The 18957-nt window shown below is 40.1% G+C and overlaps 2 protein-coding genes across 4 annotated transcripts in view; one reads left to right on the top strand and one right to left on the bottom strand.

Annotated features, from left to right (window-relative positions):
* HSPH1 (heat shock protein family H (Hsp110) member 1) overlaps nt 1-15203 on the top strand; it is a 32143-nt gene extending 16940 nt beyond the window's left edge. The window contains exons 9-18 of one of the 2 annotated variants that reach the window (XM_074959236.1): nt 1082-1188; nt 2755-2888; nt 5280-5482; nt 6173-6304; nt 7237-7374; nt 7800-7925; nt 9694-9801; nt 10425-10544; nt 13318-13479; nt 14028-14869. In XM_074959236.1, the coding sequence (XP_074815337.1) occupies nt 1082-1188; nt 2755-2888; nt 5280-5482; nt 6173-6304; nt 7237-7374; nt 7800-7925; nt 9694-9801; nt 10425-10544; nt 13318-13479; nt 14028-14228 (1431 nt within the window). In that variant the 3' untranslated portion in view covers nt 14229-14869. Of the gene's footprint in view, nt 1-1081; nt 1189-2754; nt 2889-5279; nt 5483-6172; nt 6305-7236; nt 7375-7799; nt 7926-9693; nt 9802-10424; nt 10545-13317; nt 13480-14027 lie in introns of both variants that reach the window. The other variant, XM_074959245.1, reaches the window with a different exon arrangement.
* The window catches only part of LOC141991139 (cilia- and flagella-associated protein 337-like), a 57467-nt gene continuing 43883 nt past the window's right edge, over nt 5374-18957 (bottom strand). The window contains exons 22-24 of one of the 2 annotated variants that reach the window (XM_074959258.1): nt 18678-18781; nt 18397-18587; nt 5374-5512 (exon numbers count right to left, since the gene is read on the bottom strand). In XM_074959258.1, the coding sequence (XP_074815359.1) occupies nt 18413-18587; nt 18678-18781 (279 nt within the window). In that variant the 3' untranslated portion in view covers nt 5374-5512; nt 18397-18412. Of the gene's footprint in view, nt 5513-18014; nt 18588-18677; nt 18782-18957 lie in introns of those variants that run through there. The other variant, XM_074959266.1, reaches the window with a different exon arrangement.

The following is an 18957-nucleotide window of genomic DNA, read 5'->3' as shown; positions in this document are numbered from 1 at the left end:
AAGTGAATGCTCGGGGTCCCTGATGGGTTTCTACTCAGGCAACTGGCCCGAGTGGGATGTGACTACCCAAGCTACAAACACACAGTCATGTGCAGTGTACACATACCCTGAAAGTAAATTGCTTTTGCTCTGAAACTTTTTTCCTTCTCTGCCTCCATCACCCTTGTTTCCTTTCATTCCTTGTTCTGTGTTCTGTTCCTGTCTTCCACCTCACTAACCACAGCCCTTGAACATCCATTGACTACTCCCATAAGCACAGAACAAGAAACAGTGGTAATGGGCTTGACCCCCTTTACTGCTGGACATGCACAGCTCGCTCACGTGGCATTCTGTGCAATGCTGCTACTCCTTTGGAACATATCAAGTGCATCCCCTGAGAACTGTAATGTTAAGCAACAAGAAAAACTGTATGATCACTTTAGATAAGCTATTACCATCAGGAGAGTGGGTTGGGGGGGAGAAAACCTGGATTTGTGCTGGAAATGGCCCACCTTGATTATCATACACATTGTAAGGCGAGTGTTCGCTTTAGATAAGCTACTACCAACAGGAGAGTGGTTTTGGGGGGAGAGAGAACCTTTTGTAGTGATAAACACCCATTTTTTCATGGTCTGTGTGTATAAAAACATCTTCTGTATTTTCCACAGTATGCATCCGATGAAGTGAGCTGTAGCTCACGAAAGCTTATGCTCAAATAAATTGGTTAGTCTCTAAGGTGCCACAAGTACTCCTTTTCTTTTTGCGAATACAGACTAACACGGCTGTTACTCTGAAAGAAAAACTTAGTTAATCTGTGTTAGAACTAAGGTGATAGGAGTAATTTTGGTTGGTTTAGGGATAACTAGCAGTTCTGCTACAGTGCAAGGGATAAACTGAAGGTCCCTTGTACCTAAAGAACATGCACTCTTTGAACATAATTCCTTTTTCCTTCATATCAGGGTTTCACTTAAGCTGTTAATTTACCAAATTTTTTTTGGTACAATCAATAAAGTATAGGACTCTTTTTATAATATTTATTTTATTTTAAGGCATAACATTCAGGCACATAGCCAATCATAACAGCTGTTTGTTTGTCTTTTAGTGTGCAATTCTTTCTCCAGCATTTAAAGTGCGAGAATTCTCTGTCACAGATGCAGTTCCATTCCCAATATCTCTGATGTGGAACACAGAAGCAGATGACACTGAAGGGTAGGTAGCTTAAAGTATTGTTCCCATTTGGACTTCGGTTTTACACTATATAAGGATAAAGTTCATCTATGCATTTGTCTTGAAAGGTCAGTGCTAAATAATCTAACAACTCATAGGTCCATTGAGGTGTGCTGTTCAAAGCTTTGGTAGTGATTCTGTGCTAACAACATGTACTTTTGTCTCACAAGTGAAACTGAATGAATGCTGTATTAATCCCCACCAAAAGTAAGAACAGTGGCTTGTAAATCAGACTCAGAATTAACCTCCTTAGTCAGTGAACTGTACTGATTATGAGATAAAGTGGCCACCTGTATACAGGGCCCAATTTGTCTTGCATATTTGAGAAGAAAACTTATTGGATAATAAATACAGAAATGAGAGGTTAATCAAGAACTATGTAAATGTTAATACATACATTGAAAACATTTTCTACCTTTCTAATTCCTTTCAAAGGTGGACTGGCTGGTGGGCAGTTTTCTAGATGAAAATATTCCTAATAGTTTGAAATCCTAATTGTTTGATAAAACAAACTTTTGTAGAGGATTTTTCTTTGATTAATTAAAGATACTGATATAAGAATACATTCAGTAACCGTTTAAAAAAAAAAATTGTGGCAAGATGTGCTACTAAGCCATATTTTAAAAAAAACGAAAACCCTTTAGTGTCTCCTCATAATAATCTTTAAAGAATGTTGTTGTTGTTGTTGTTTTATAATTCTTGCAATTGAAATAGAGTCAACACTTCCGTATTTTCTGTTAAATCTACCACATGTGGTTTGCAGCAGTGCTGTATATACACCTCAATCTCTACACCACTTCTCCAAAATGATAGTCTGTCCTTGCCCAAAGTTCCATTTAGTTCAGCCTTGAATCTCTTGTTGTCCATCTGTGTTTTCTCATAGGATGCAGCTGTACAGATCTCAGTATTTGTTCTGTTGTAGACTGAATCTCTGAAGGCAAACTGTATTCCCATTTTCAACTATCTTGTTTTCTGTGGCTGTTGTGAGGCAGTTAATTCCCCCCCCCCCCCCGCCATGTTTCCAAGACTGGAGTTGAACAAAAGATTTGTTAGATTAAACTTTCTGGAGACTGGAAGTAATGAGACTGACACACAAAGCCGAGAGCACAGGAGAATCCTGGATGAATAATTGTCAGCCTTCCTGTCAGAGCAAGGGAGGAAAAATGATAGTGTCTCTCTTCACTGAGCCACAAAGCAGATTAGCTGGTAAGCAGGAACATAGCTTTTGAGATTCAGAAAGGCATTATAGAAGTGCAATTTTGAATTTAAATAATTATGTCAAGATAATTGAGGGACACATCTGAAGAAAAGTCAAGTACTGTACATCTACTGGTAAACTGTTCCCAAATCCTATTCGAACATGACTAAACTGTCTTACTCACCAGGCCCTAAAATAGCTGGAATGTGTAATCGCTTCACATTTATCAACTTAGAATGTAGGTCTCTCTGTAAAGTCTGATAGCAAAGATTCTTTCCCAGAAATAACTTTTTCTCAGGACTATTTATGTGTACTGTTCTAAAGTACTTTTTGCTTGATCCTAACTGTAGGGTTCATGAAGTGTTCAGCAGAAATCATGCAGCACCTTTCTCCAAAGTTCTCACCTTCTACAGGAAAGGTCCATTTGAGCTAGAAGCTTTCTATTCTGATCCTAATGGTGTCCCATATCCTGAAACAAAGATTGGTAAGTGATTGTCCTGGTGAATGTGGCACTTTGCCATCTATCAAATCTCTTGGTATACTGTACCTTCATTACTTTCACTGGAATTGTGTAATGTTAACCCACCTCATTCTGTTTTGATAGAGCTGTAACGCATGGATTCATGTATATGTTTTTATGTTTCCAGCCCAATTTACATTTGAATTGAATTTGCATTTAGCCTAGCCCCTAGTAGGCACTTCCATGTCACAAGCTAAAGAGAGACTGCCAGTTATGTCAAGTTCCTTGACTAGAATGAAACCATTATAAGTGCAAGGGATTTCTTAACGCTTTTTTTAAAACTAGTTTTCCACCTTGCACCACCACAGTCTCAATTTTAAAGTATCCCTAAACCCATCCCCTATATACAAAAAAAAATTAAGCTTTGAATTTTCCACTGAAAGTGAAACCGTAAACCACCTTTGGAAACTTGTTCCATTGCTTTACTGTTGTAGGGATTCCCTTAATATTTAATCAGAAAATTGTATTGCATTTTATTAACATGTACTTGTCTCCTTGAGTAATGAGAATTGGGCTCATAATCTTTACATGCTTATACATAATAGTCTTCCCTTTGTCTTTTTTTTCCTTAGATGGAACATTCACAGTTGTGACTGTTACAAAGGCATTGTAGGGTTCATGTTTGTCTACAGTAATTTATAACATCAGTACAGTTTTACAAGTCAAAAGATTTAACTTCAACCCTGAAAACTTTACCTGGAATTTGAAAGTCAGTTTGGTACTGGTTCACACAATCAATAGTTAGTTTCTTCATCAGAATTGAGTTAGTAGTTGTGACGTGTGAGCCAGAAGAGGATGCAGGTCATGCTCCTTAGCTGTATTCATTTTGCAAGACAAAATAGAATTTAGAACTGACTTCAGTCAGTAAAGTAAGCAGACATAACTCAGTACACAAAGGGACCAGACATTCTGATTAAGAAGAGGACATTTGTATGTAGTCACCTCTCAGAGTAGAAACATGCATTAACCTTTTCTTATATCTTAATTTCCTAAATACTTCTCAAAACACTATCTGAGCTTGCTCCAGTTTATCTGCTTAAAAAAAAAAAGTGGTAGCTAAATCTGAATTCAAGTCTCCAATTGCCAGCTAACAAAGTGAATGCAGGGAAATCACTTTTTCAGCTTCACATATTTGACAAATCTATAATCCAATATTTGCTGGTTACAATAGCATTTTATTGACTGGCAATTAATCATGCACCATAATTACCTGTCCTCTCTGGCACATCCGCAATCTACATATTAAGTAACAGAAAGCTAATTGGAGGACTCTTAAATAGCATTATATAATAGAAGTCAATGACTGAGGAAAGTTAATAAACATTGAACTAAAAACCAGGAAACGTCCATATTCAAAAATTCCAGGTTGCATGGTTTGAGTTGTGTGAACCAGAGCTGTAGGGAGAAGCTGGCCCAGCAGCAATTGGCTCTAGCTAATATTATATTTCTCAGTTTCACAACCCTTTGAAGTTCTTTGTGTGAGTAGCAAAAGACCAACACATTCTGACACCCGGAGCAAAGGATATTAATAGAATGCTGTTGCTGGTAAAGATTATAGAAGTGTGGGGGGAATCTGACTGTATTTTCAAAGTGCTGTTCTACACTGAACAGGAATTTATGTAAAAATGACATAATTTGAATACACGCAGGATCTGTTGACTCATTCATTATCTGTTTACTATAGTAACCTTTTAAATCTTGGCATTACTTTTGAGCCAACACAACCGTGGGTGAACTTTCTTCATTATTTTTATTTTATATTTCTATTACAGTTGTGACTGGAGACCACAGTCTGTATTCGGAAAGTTTTGTGTTATCCCCATCTTCCCCTCAATTACTGGCTGGATTCTAATTCATTTTGTGCATCATCAATCAAATTATTTAAGTTCGGTTGCAGGGCCACATATATGACCCCATTGAAGCTGGTACAGCCTAATTTGGCTTTTAGAATCTCTCACTGGTTGTGGTGCAGATGAGACAAAGTACCCAATTCTGACTCAGATTTTGGACTGAGTTTGCAGGGCTGAAAGTTTGTGTATTTGGGATGTGGGGGAGGGAGATGTCTTGTCTGTAGATTAAGTGCATCTGGTATGGAAATTGGAGAGAAACTTAAACCCACCCTGGAATTTTTAGGTTTCTGCACTCACTCCCTGATCATCAGTGTCTTCTTACCTCTCTTCACTGTTAGAATGACAGTTCTCTGCAACTTCCTCTGCCTGAGCCAGATCTCATGTCTTGCATTCTTTTCTCCATTAACTCCATAAAATATATGGAAATACAGTTTTTGTGAAAGATGCTATGCTGGAAAAATAGCTAAAATGACAACAGACAAATTTGTATCCCCTTTGTTTTTAGGCAGATACATTGTCCAAAATGTGGCAGCTCAGAAAGATGGAGAGAGGTCTAAAGTTAAAGTTAAAGTCCGTGTCAATACTCACGGCATTTTCAGTGTGTCTACTGCCTCGATGGTAGAACAAGTTAAAGCTGAAGAGAATGAAGATCTCAGTGTGGAGACTGAAGTGGTGATTGTGAACCAGAGGCCTCCGGAGAATTCAGATGTAAGTTGGTCTGTTCTTGCACACAGTGTTCTGAACAAAATGCATTCTTTTGTAATACTTGATGAATTATAAATACCTTCTCCTAGGGAGACCAAGTAATTAAGTTTGGGCCAGGCTTCAGGAGAAAGAAAAGTCTTTTACAAGAAAGGGGGGGGCAGCTGAGTGCTGTCTCATTGGAAAAGTGTGTCCAGAAACAAGCTTATGTCCCATGATGGAAACAGTTTGACATTTTTAGTAGGAACTTAAGTATTCAATCTGTACATTTAGTTTAATATCTTTAGAGTCAAATAGCAGTAGCAATTTTTGCTTGTAACTAACTTTCAGGTTGTTGGTATATCCCCAAATAGGGAAAACTTTAATGTGTGACGATAATAACTGTAGCATAAAAAAGTTAGTTTTGATTATCTGCACATAATCGTGCATTATTAGTAAAGTACTGAATGGCTTACCCATGGGGGAAAAACTATTGACTTTCTATAATGGGGGAGGGGAAAGAATCCTGCAACATTAGGGTGGCCTAGATGTCTTGATCAGTCTCTCATCTTATACTTATGATTCCATGAATACATTGACTACAGAGTTATTGCTCAGTAAGTAAGAAAGCATGTGGGAAAGCAATTACACTATAACTTCTAATAAATACAAGTGCACATTCTTTCTACATCCTTTGTGCCTGGGCTTTCATTTCAGAAAAATATCCAGCAAGACAACAATGAAGCTGGAACACAGTCCCAGGTACAAACTGATGGTCAATCAACTCCACAGTCTCCCCCTTCACCAGAACCTTCCTCTGAAGAAAACAAAATACCAGATGCCAAGAAAGTGAGTGACCCTTTCAAATCATTGTATTGAAAAATGATATCTATTATGATGGCATTTTAAAACCGTAACCTTCACACACACACAAAAGTAGGCAGTTTGGTGCTCTTGCAGTGTATTGTGTGTATTACCTTTTGCGTCTTTACTTTCATTTTTGTGTAACATAACCAATAATTGTCTAAGACAAGATAAAGCTGGCAAAATCTCGCTATTCCAGTCATAATCTTCCTGCAAGGAACAAGGCTTTCTCTTTACTGCCTCAATTTATGCAGCATTACATAATATGTGCATTTCCTTGAAGGTATTTCACTTTGTATAACAACTGCTAGAGGCTGAGCTTACTAAATTTACCACAACTAAACTGTAGGCAGAGAAACCAGACTGAGAAGGTGCCTATAACACAAGTTTACGCCTCTTAACAAACATGATGTAGTCGTTGCCACAAAGGGCTTGTACTCGTATTTCAAGCATTAGTACTGACGCTTAATAGTGAGAATTACTGTTCTAAAAACAAACAAAAAATTGACTTCAAGAAGCTGCCTCGGGCTAACGAAGTTTGCACTTAATTTTCATCCAAGTGTTATGATAACATGTAACTGTAAGCATTAATTTTGAAGTGATAATCTGTAAAAACTTGCAAAGAATGGCTGTGTCCTTCTAATAGACAGTGTTTCTGGCAATTGCCCTTTCTATCTTCCAACATCATTCTCCTGAAATATGGGTTACGTTTGACTAGGTGAAGTGGGAAGGTAAGATATACAGCAGCTGAAAAACAAAATCCTGTGTAAGGATATATTTGTGAGATTCCAAGGAACAGTGAGAAAATACATACTGATCCATGTTCTGCTGAGAGATTTTAGCATAGCAGTGAAAAACCACTCCTACTAAGTCATGGATATGATTTTTTTTTATTTTTTTTCTCCTTTCCAATCTAGACAAATGAGAAGAAAAGTGATCAACCTCCAGAAGCCAAAAAACCCAAGATAAAGGTGAAGAATGTAGAGCTGCCTATTGAAGCTAATCTGGTCTGGCAGTTAGGGAAAGACCTTCTCAACATGTATATCAAAACAGAGGTGAGTTCAGTAATCTTGGTGAGGGAGACTGATTCTTGCTTACTATTATTCAGTGACTATTTTTGAGCAACGTCAGACTTTACATTTAAAAAAATCTGAAAATAGACTCCTGCCACTAATACATTCATAATGAGCTAATGCAATACCTCATTTAAGCTCTTGACTGCAAATGTTGGCAACATTGTAATGTCACTTTGAATTATAGCATTACAGCAGTAATCTATGTAATGAGATCGCATATTGTTTCAAAACCATCTGAACCTTTTGGGAGAGTCTCCATTTTTTAGTTCACTCCACTGTTACTTGCACAGTTTCAGCAACAGTATGAATTAAGGCCTTTAAAGACTATTGTAGTCTTTTGTAAGACTGCTTTTAAGTTTAATTTTGTTTTAATAAAGTACTTGCTGTTTTCTGTGATCAAACAGGGCAAGATGATCATGCAAGACAAGCTGGAGAAGGAAAGAAATGATGCAAAAAATGCTGTGGAAGAATATGTGTATGAGTTCAGGGATAAGTTATCAGGCCCATACCAAAAGTTTGTTTGTGAAGAGGTATGCTATAAAGTTAGTAGTTTACCTGAAACATTAGCATCAAAAATCTGTCCTCCTTATTTGTGGTGAAATTCTGCCCTCATACCTGTACTGTAGATATCTGAAAATCTTAGTTAAGCAGTTGAACAATAGCTGCCTATCATCTGGAGTTGCATTAGTTTTGCAAATGTACATATCCTTTTCAGAATTACCTTTGTCCAAAAACAATTGCAATTACAGTAGAACCTCAGAGTTAATGAACACTGTGGGAATGGAGGTTACTTGTAACTCTGAACTAAATGTTATGGTTGTTCTTTCAAAAGTTTACAACATAACATAGACTTAATAAAATTTTGAAACTTTACTATTCAGAAGAAAAATGCTGCTTGAAACATCTTAATTTAAATTAAACAAGCACAGAAAATTTCCTTACCTTGTCAAATATATTTTTAAACTTTATTTTTTAGTAGTTTGTTTAACACAGTTCTGTACTGGATTTGCTTTTCTTTTTGTCTCTGCTGCTGCCTGATAGCATACTTCCGGTTCCCAATGAGGTGTGTGGTAGACTGGTCAGTTTGTAACTGTGAGGTTCTACTATAGTAAGTGTTAAAAACTGAAGTAATAAATCAGTCTGAATTTGACTAGTCATAAACTAGTTAAATAACCATGGAAGACTGCAAGGAAGAATAGGGCTGAGACCTGGAATGGAAGGCACGGAGGACAAGTGGAAGGGATGAGACCAGAGAGTGAATAAGTGGAGGTATCTGGTGATGGGGAGGTGAAGCAGGAAGAGAAAAGAAAGGAGAGGAGATGAAAGGGGAGGAAGCAAAGGGTGTTGGACTCTTCTTCAAAGAGAATCTCCAGCAGTTTCACACCTAAAATGTATCACTGGCCAATTGATCTTCCCACAAATAACTGATCAATTACTCCTTTTTAGAAGTAAACATTCCACTCAACAAAGCCATACTTGGATCTAGATCTGGATCTTAAATATTTGAAAGAGATGAGATGCAAACACCTGCCACGTTTTGATCCATTAAAATCAAAAGGCAGAGCGATGTACATCTACTAAAATTGCACTTGTATTTTCAAAAGGACATGATTTGGTCCAGCATATCTTGCTAACTATCAACAGAGAGTTGTCCAAATGCATAGATGTTATCAAAACAGACCTTTGTGACTTTTTTTAAAAATGTATCCAAAAAAGACAAAGTACCCATATTATTTTGTTCAGTGCAAGTTTTTTTTTTCCCCCCTGCAGGCTATCAAGCTTTTATTTTAGTTGGTAAAACCGTATTAGGGAACGAACAGATTTCTGTTGGCTTTGCCTTCATCTACATTCACCCTTGCAGCTTAGCTTGACTTGCACAGACTTCTAGAAATTGCAGTAGTAAATGCAGTTCCCAGCTAGGAGACTTGAAATGAGTGCCTTGTGTGAAACATTGTGTCCCCTCAATATGAGGCAGACAAAAATGAATTTGGTAGCGCCTTTCTGTGGTGTCACAGAAAAGCATGCAGTGTCAAGACAGATTGCTGGGCTGGGTTCTTTGTTCAAACCAAGCTGTTCTCAGTGCAGAAACAAATGCTGGTGTACAAGTGTGGTTTTATGTAATCTTTGTATTTCTTGTTTTCTGAGCCCCTGGCATGAAACAGCCTTAGGGCTTGACTATCAAAAATGCAAATAGCCTTCTTTGTAACAGACCATGTTGCAGTTGTACTCCTTTTTCCTTTACTTACTAAGTATTTTGGCCTGATTGGTATTCTAAACTGCATCCAAACTTTATTTTAGGATCTTCAAAAATTCTCTGCATTCCTAACAGAGATAGAAGATTGGTTGTATGAGGATGGAGAGGACCAAGCTAAACAGGTGTACATAGATAAATTGGATGATTTAAAGGTAGGTCCATTTTCACTCTCGTATAATGTAACTTTCAAAATACACCTCTACCCCGATATAACGCGGTCCTTGGAAGCCAAAAAAATCTTACCACATTATAGGTGGAACCGTGTTATATCGAATTTGCTATGCCTCCCCAAACAGCCTGGCCCCGCCCCCTATCCGACCTCCACCTACTTCCAACCCCCCCCTACTTCCAACCCCCCCGCTCCCTGTCCCTTGACTGCCCCCCGAAACCCTCTGCCCCTTAGCCAATGGCCCGGCCCCCTTAACATGTTGCTCAGAGGGGCGGTGTGCTCTGGGGAGGAGGCAGAGTGGAGGTGACCTGGGGCAGGGAGTGGTTCCTCTGCCTGCATCCTGTCTTCCCTCTTCCCCCCAGCTCACCACCACTTCGCTTCCTCCCCTGAGCATGCCGCTGCTCCGCTTCTCCCCCATCCCTCCCTCCCACCCAGGCTTGTGCAAGCCAGGGAGGGGGGAAGAGGGGAAATGCTTTACTGAGTTATATCCGAATTTGCATTATATCGGATCACGTTATATCGGGGTAGAGGTGTATTGCAGGAATGATTTTTTTTGTAAATGTAGGTTTGAATTATGAAATGCATAGAAAATATTACTTTCTATAGAAACTAGGTACTCCAATTGAAATGCGATACCAAGAAGCTGAGGAGCGACCACGGGTGTTGGAAGAACTGGGACACAAGCTTCAACACTATGCCAAAATAGCAGGAGAATACAGGGACAAGGTAAGTAGCCTCACAGGGAATGGGTTGGGAGTAGGAGGGGACTGATAGCAGTGGTGTCAAAATCCTTGTCAAGTGGGCTGTTCACTTATTGGTAGCCTGTATGCTAAGCCTACGCAACTAAGAACATAATCTGTAACAAATCTCCCACAGACAATGAATCTGAACCTGAGTTGCTCAATATATCTCTGGTCAAAAAGGGCATTTGCACAAAGAATGAGCTATGATTTTTTAACTGAACTTTTTGAGCCAAGTTTTGTGCTCTTCCAACTTTATTGGTGGTGAAGTGGCTCAGTGATGAGTGTCTGTACAACAGCCTAAGATAAGTTACTTACACATCTCTACTTTACGTATATTTGTGCCTGTTATTTGACCATTGACATACTATTAGTCACAATAGCACACCTGCCCTTTGGAAATCTGGTTAGTCCTTGGTGTCATGGGTTTTGGAGCCAGTACGCTGTTTATGTGAATGGGGGTAATTCACAACATTCAAAGCTGGTTTAGTCAGTCTGTCAGGACTGCATCAGGGCCAAATTCAGAGTGGGTTTCTTTATGTCCAAAAGGGCTAGAAAACTTGGAAAAAAAAAAAAAAAAAAGTAAACTTGCATTAATATTAGGGCTGTCAATTAATCACAATTAACTTACATGATTAACTAAAAAATAATCCCAACTATTTGCACTCTTAAACAATAGAATACCAAATGAAATTTATTAAATATTTTGGACGTTTTTCTACATTTTTATATATATTGTATTCTGTGTTGTAATTGAAATCAAAGGTTTTTTATTACAAATATTTGCACGGTAAAATGATAAACAAAAGAAATAGTATTTTTCAATTCACCTCATTGTACTGTAGTACAATCTTTGTCATGAAAGGGCAACTTACAAATGCAGATTTTTTTGTTACATAACTGCACTCAAACAAAATACTGTAAAACTTCAAAGCCTACAAGTCCACTCAGTCCTACTTCTTGTTCAGCCAATCGCTAAGACAAACAAGTTTGTTTACATTTACAGGAGACAATGTTGCCCTCTTCTTATTTACCTGAAAGTGAGAACAAGCATTTGCATGGCACTTTTGTAGCTGGCGTTGCAAGGTATTTACATGCCAGATATGCTAAACATTTGTATGCCCCTTCATGCTTCAGCCACCATTCCAGAGGACATACTTCCATGCTGATGACACTCATTTAAAAAAAAAAAAAATGTGTTAATTAAATTTGTGACTGAACTCCTTAGGGGAGAATTGTATATCCCCTGCTCTGTTTTATCTGCATTCTGCCATACATTCATATTATGGCAGTCTTGGATGATGACCAAGCATGTTCTTCATTTTAAGAACACTTTCACTGCAGATTTCACAAAACGCAAAGAAGGTACCAATGTGAGATTTCTACAGATAGCTACAGCACTTGACCCAAGGCTTAAGACTCTGAAGTGCCGTCCAAAATCTGAGATGGACAAACTATGGAGCGTGCTTTCAGAAGTCTTAAAAGAACAGCACTCTGATGCGTCAACTATAGAACCTGAACCACCAAAAAGGAAAATGAACCTTCTGCTGGTGGCATCTGACTCAGATAATGAAAATGAACATACATCTGTCTGCTCTGCTTTGGCTTGTTATCCAGCAGAACCTGTCATCAGCATGGACGTCCCATGGAATGGTGGTTGTAGCATGAAAGGACATATGAATCTTTAGCGCATCTGGCATGTAATATCTTAAGACGCTGGCTATGACAGTGCCATGAGAACACCTATTTTCACTTTCAGGTGACATTGTAAACAAGAAGCGGGCAAATCTCCTGCAAATGTAAACAAACTTGTCTGTCTGAGCGATTGGCTGAACAAGAAGTAGGACTTGAGTGGACTTGCAGGCTCTAAAATTTTACATTGTTTTATTATTGAATGCAGGTTTTTTTGTGCATAATTCTACATCTGAAGTTCAATTTTCATGATAAAGAGATTGCACTACAGTACTTGTAATGGGGGAGTTGAAAAATACTTTGTTTTGTTTTACAGTGCAAATACTTGAAATCAAAAATAAAGTGAACACTGTACACTTTGTATTCTATGTTGCAATTGAAATAAATTATATTTGAAAATGTGGAAAACATCCAAAAAATTTAAATAGTGTGCTATTGTTTAACAATGTGATTAATCGTGATTAATTTTTTTTTAATGGCTTAACAGCCCTAATTAATATCACGTGGTCCAGAAATATCAAAGCAGCGGGGTGTCTGATTCCATTGACTCATCCAGCTATGAAAGGTAATTTCTGCTGGTTGACTCAAGCTTTCATTTTTATAAACCCAAATTCTCCAATCTAAGGCCAGCCAAAATACCAGACTGTGTAATTGGATACCTTTTCTCCCTCTATTGCCCCCACCTACAGCACTGACTGGAGCCCTAAAAAGGTTGGATTATATCCTACAGAACCTAATACATGGCTTCTGGAGGGTGGCAGGATTTGCTCTATTAACACGAAAGTATGAACTTCCCAATTCTAGGTATGTTGTCCCCATTAAATTGTTGTGAAGCCCAGCTTCCTCTCTGTGAGCTTGTTTATCAAACACAGAAATGGGTTTGATTTTTGCCACTGTTTCATGGCCCTTCTTGCTGCAGTGAACTTGTTTTCTTTCCAAAGTAAGCAGTAATGTAACAAATATTTAAATAGTGAGAGAACACAACCAACTTGGATGGTCTGTCCGGATAATCTGATATCATTGAATTGGTTCTTACTGACAAACCCAAAATATTCAACTCCATGCAGGATGAGAAATACATTCACATTGATGAATCAGAAATGATAGAAGTAGAGAAATGTGTCAAGGAAATGATGAAATGGATGAGTAATGTTATGAATGCCCAGGCTAAAATGAGCCTTGATCAAGATCCAGTTGTACGTGCAAGTGAAATCAAAGCAAAGCTAAAGGTTAGTGCTGAAAGAAATTAATTCTAACCACTGACTAGTGATATAGCTAGGCCATTATTTAGAAATCACAGTGTATGTTCTAACTGGTTGGCAGCTCTAAAGGATAATTAATAATCTGAGTAGCAAGGGAGGGATGAAGCTACAATCTATTGTGTAAAAATTTCTGTGGAGAATGTTTTTACTATATATATGGGTTAGGCAGACAAACTTACACTACAAACATCTTTCAGTAGAGTTAAAAATTCAGTGTCTGCTTTTCCAATAGTATGTAAATACATATAACAGGGTGTGTAAGAAAATATTAAAGCAGTGCAACATTTGAGAGAGTGGATATTTTTTTTTCACTTAAAGTGCCAAAGTGTTGTATAAAGAACCTTAATATAACCTGTCTAAAAAGTAAACTAGATATGCTACCCCTAAAGTATCTCCAGCCTCTTTGTGCTCAGGAAGCAAAGGTACTGGGAATCAGTCTCTGACCAGAAGTGCTGGCTCATCAGGTAGCTTGCTGATCACATGAATTGTATTCTGAGTGCCTCTCTTGATCTTAGGAATTACACAGTGTGTGTGAGCCTATAGTGCTGCAACCAAAACCAAGTGTTGACTCACCTAAAGAGGAAAATCCATTGAATGGACCCAGTCTTCATACAAATGAAGGTATGGAAGAAGATAAAAATAATGCTGAAATCCATGAGCAAAATGGTGATTGTCATCCAAACGATAAAAACACGACGAGCATGGACTTGGACTAGACTACTGCATTGTATTGAGCAATTAGATCTCATGAAAGAAAATATTGTTGCTTTAGTATGTGATTTTGTGGGGGGGACATATAGTTCTGGGAACTATTTATTTTTTTCATAAGGTTGTCTGGAATGTGTTGTATGATGGTGGGGCGGGGGAGTAGAAAGCTGATCATGACTACCATAAAAGGGAAAATTGCCTTGGTAACTTTCAGATTCCTGTGGAATTGTGATTTCATACTAAGCTTCTGTGCAGTATTTAACCGTTAGCTTTAGTAAGGATGAAATCAGTTTTGCTATGATACTTACTGCTCCTTCACCAGGCTTGTAACTGAAATAGTCATAAGCACTTGTAGATGCCAAGGTAGTTTTCTTTCATTTGACCGCTGATTTGGCACATCTGTATAAAGCCAAGGGCTGTTCAATTTACAATGAACAAAATAAACCTCCTGTCCTAAGCCTCACTCTCTTTATCACTGTCCTGTACCCTAGCTGACTAGTAAGATGGTGAAAGGTGTTAAGTAGCATGTTAAGTGGTAGATTTCATCTTGTTAAACAGTACATTTTCATGTGGAGAAAGCAAAATGAAGGAGATGCTGATCCTGTTCATCTTGTTGTGAAACCTTTTAATGAGCTTTAATAATAAAGTTCATCTAACTGGTATTTCCTAAAATGCTGCGTTGATTATATTCAGTACTGTTTTCAGTGTGACTGCTGTCTTTTGTCACAAATGGTAAAGACAATAAAGCCAAATAGCTGTGTTGTGTGAACAGAAGCTTATAGAACTTCCCCCTGCCCTCCTATTGAGTGTGGAAAAAACTGGAGTTGTGGATACTCAGCCTACCCAAGCAGAAACAGCTTATTACTCTTAATAACTGCACAAACCAGCACGCATCTGGGAACAGCATGATTGCCTGGAAACTTAAAATAGCAAAGGCTGGGCATAAAACTTTCAAAAGCTTTAAAAGTGGGTCTGAAGAGACTAAGATTTTCAGTTGAGATACTAAAAATCCGTTTCAGAGTAGCAGCCGTGTTAGTCTGTATTCGCAAAAAGAAAAGGAGGACTTGTGGCACCTTAGAGACTAACCAATTTATTTGAGCATAAGCTTTCGTGAGCTACAGCTTATGTTTAAATAAATTGGTTAGTCTAAGGTGCCACTAGTACTCCTTTTTTAAAAAATCAGTTGGAAGTCTTTCTTGGCCTTTATTAGAAAGGAGTTGATCTCAAACAAACACAGTAAATGAGATGTTCTCCCATGCTAAGCAAGCAGCTTTGGGGGAGGGCCAGCTTGAAAAGCCAGTTAAAGGTTAAGATTCTCCCCTCAGGAATTTCTGGTCAAGTTTCTTGCAAAGGAACAATTGATGTGGAGGACACAATGGTGGTGGTGAAGCCTTCCTATTAAATAGACAGCCCAATAAGATCTACAAGACAGTAGCATGCAGTTGGGAGGGCTTGCTTACTGCTATAAGGAACAACTTAAGTACTACAAGCAAAAGGGTGAGCTTGGCACTACTCTGAACAGAGTTGATTTAATGGTGCAGACCATACCTGATTAGTCAGTACTAAGGAAGCCAATTACACCCTTTTGCTGGCCCTGTTTTATGTTCCTCCTCCAACCCCATTCCTACCTCCTCCACTAGCTCTGATGGGGGCATATTCCTGCCTGCAGCTTTTAACCAGCTGCTCAGCTCCCTCATGCTTTGGCCCCTCTTGAGCTACCATAAGTAGCTGTAATATCAGAGCACTGTTTGACAGGGCAGACTCTTCTGATTGCTGCTCAGCTCCATGTCAGGTGCATATGCTACTCTTGGGGGAATTGTGCACTACTGTGTGTGTGCACATAATTAATGAGCTATGCATATTAATTTTTTGTGTGGAAAAAAGCTTCAGCCAAAATGTTGCTGCAGTTCTGCCTTTTGCCTACCTGAGGGTGCTGTGGCAATAGAACACAGCAGCAGCTCCCAGCCAGCTAGGGAAGAGAGACTCTGCCTTCTTCTCAGTGCCTGTCAGGAGATGGGGGCTCTGGGGAGACAGACAGCATAGGGTGCTGGGGGGGGGGGGGGGGTCATAAGGGCAAGTTGGGGAGGACAGACCAGGGCAGGGGCTGAATGGGAGTGGAGGCACAGGGCCACATGGTGATGGGGGAGGGAGTGCAGAGGGACAGAAGGTGTCTGAGTGGAGGCACAGACATGGGGAGGGGGTATGGAGGCACAGACATGGGGAGGGGGTATAGTGACACAGGCATGGGAGGTGGCTGAGTGGGGGCATAGACATGGGGTTGGGGTACAGAGCCACATAGGGCAAAGGAGGTGCAAGGCTACATGGGGTGAGAGAGGGGTGTCTGAGTGGGGGTGCAGGAACACATGGGGATGGGGCAGATGTGCCTGACAATGGGAGAGGCTAGGCATGCCAGGTCTGCATGGAAGAAGCTCCATAATAATCCCTTCCTACCCCACACAAAAACCTGGTCCATACTTTTCCCACCGATATCCAACAACCCTTCAAGTTCTCACCCAGGCTCCTTCCCAGCAACTTACTTCCCTCTCCCTCAGCTCCTCCATTACCCCTGACTCCAGTAGCCTTTGCACTGCTTCTGAGCAGTATGGGAAATATGGTTCTGTAGTGTAGTTTAAATGAATTATTACCCAGAGTTCTGTATTAATGAGACTAGTAAGGAATCCCTTTGTCAAGAAATATTTCCTAAATCTTTTTTGTTGTCTGTACTGTTGCAGACATACTTGCTGACCGGTATTTTGAAATAAATTACCAAAAATAATTGAAACTGGTGTGGCTATATTGTGTTATTTTGACACACAAAATATGCAGAATTTTAAAATATTGTGCATGAAATTTTTAATTTTTTGGTGCAGCATTCCCCCAGGAGCATATGCAATACACCAACCATTGCTTGGACCCCCAAAGCCAGAGAGTAGTTGAATAAGTCTCACTAGACCTAAACCAAGGCTGCTAAGACCTTAAGCGTGCAGATTTACTATGCTTCCACAGTGCTATTATATCACCAGGCTTAGTTAATATGGAATTGTTTATTTAACAGTCATGTTCTGGTTTCACTTTTTGCTTATATAATTCTTGTTTAAATGCCACATAAGTCCAGCTCTATAGAATTAATTGATGAGCTACTATAGTAGGAAGCTTAGAAGGATAAACTGTCCAGAAGTGATTAAGAAACATGCATATTTTAAGTTAAAAATGAGGAGTTCTTGTGGCACCTTAGAACAGATGTGGGCAAACTACAGCCCACAGGACCCTCCGGCCTAGGCCCAGAGGTTCTCCCATAGCCCCTCCTCTGCAGCCTCAGCTCACTGCGCTGCTGGCGCAACGCTCTGGGCCTGCCCCGATGCTCTGTGCTGCACGGTGCATGGCTGGCTCCAGCCAGATGGTGCGCCTGCCTGCCCTGGTGCAGCCACGACGCCAGCCACTGGTGCTCCAGGCAGCACGGTAAGGGGGCAGGGAGGGTTGGATAGAGGGCAGGGGGTGGTCAGGGGCCGGGGGTGTGGATAGGGGTCGGGGCGGTCAGAGGGCGGGGAACAGGGGGGTTGAATGGGGGAAGGGTCCCAGGGGGGCAGTCAGGAAGGAGTGGAGGGGTTGGATGGGGCAGTCAGGGGCAGGGGTTCCGGGGTGGTCAGGGGTTCCAGGGGGGCAGTTAGGAAGGAGAGAGGGTGGATGGGGCAGCAGTGGGCAGTTAGGGGTGGAGGGTCTGGGGGTGGTCAGGGAGACGAGGTGGTTGGATGGGGTAGGGATCCCAGGGGGGCAGTCAGGAATGAGAAGAGGGGTTGGATGAGGCAGTGTGGGGTCCAGGGGTGGTCAGGGGACAGAGGATGGGGGTGTGTGGATGAGGCAGGAGTCCCAGGGGGCAGTCAGGGAACTGGGGGGGGTTGGATGGGGCAGGGGTCCCAAGGGGGCCAGGGCACAGTCTCCCCTAACCAGCCCTCCATACAATTTCAGAAACCCGATGCAGCCCTCAGATCAAAAAATTTGCCTGCCCCGCCTTAGAGGCTAACAAATTTATTTGGGCATTAGCTTTCGTGGGCTAGAACCCACTTCACCATATTTTAAGTGTATTTCTGTCAAAACAAAAGAAGAAAAATTACACCAGAAACAAAAATAACTGCTTTTCTACCACTGAAGGGACAGATGGTCCTATGTTCAGTTTACCTCCAGAATTATTGCTCTACTCTTCCCCTAACGATTCTTCATAAAAGTAGTCTGTACCAAGAACAGACAAGTCAGGCTTTTTACATATTGGTGGAGCAATGACAACTTCGCAGCTGTTGATTAGGTGATATGTACTCTGTCCCCCAGACGCAAGTGGTCTATTTATCTTCTTGTAATGCTCCTGCTTCAATCTAGGGAAAGAAAATTGAAAGCATGAATTATTAATTGGTCTTGAAAGTGGGGGGAAATTAATTTACCTGGTGGCCTTGTTTTCTTTTTACCTTTTACCCAAAGCTTGTGCATGAGACTGCTGGTTGATTTCCTCTTTGATATCCAGGTCAGGAATGGTGACTTGAGGAAGTTTGGGATTATAGCTCATTTCATGCTAAAAACACACCAAGAGAACACTTAGCAATGCAGGAAGTATTTAGACTGCCACTACATTTCTTCATATTACTGCCATGATGGCCCCTCTATCTAATCCTGTCACTTCTGGGGCAGCTTTACGAGTTTGAGTAAACCATTTAAAAAATGTTTGGAAGAAAACAGTTGCTTTAAAAC

Source organism: Natator depressus, chromosome 1, assembly GCF_965152275.1.
Source record: "Natator depressus isolate rNatDep1 chromosome 1, rNatDep2.hap1, whole genome shotgun sequence".
NCBI lineage: Eukaryota > Metazoa > Chordata > Testudines > Cheloniidae > Natator > Natator depressus.
The sequence above is the reverse complement of the archived record's forward strand: the minus strand, read 5'-3'. Positions and strand labels throughout refer to the sequence as shown.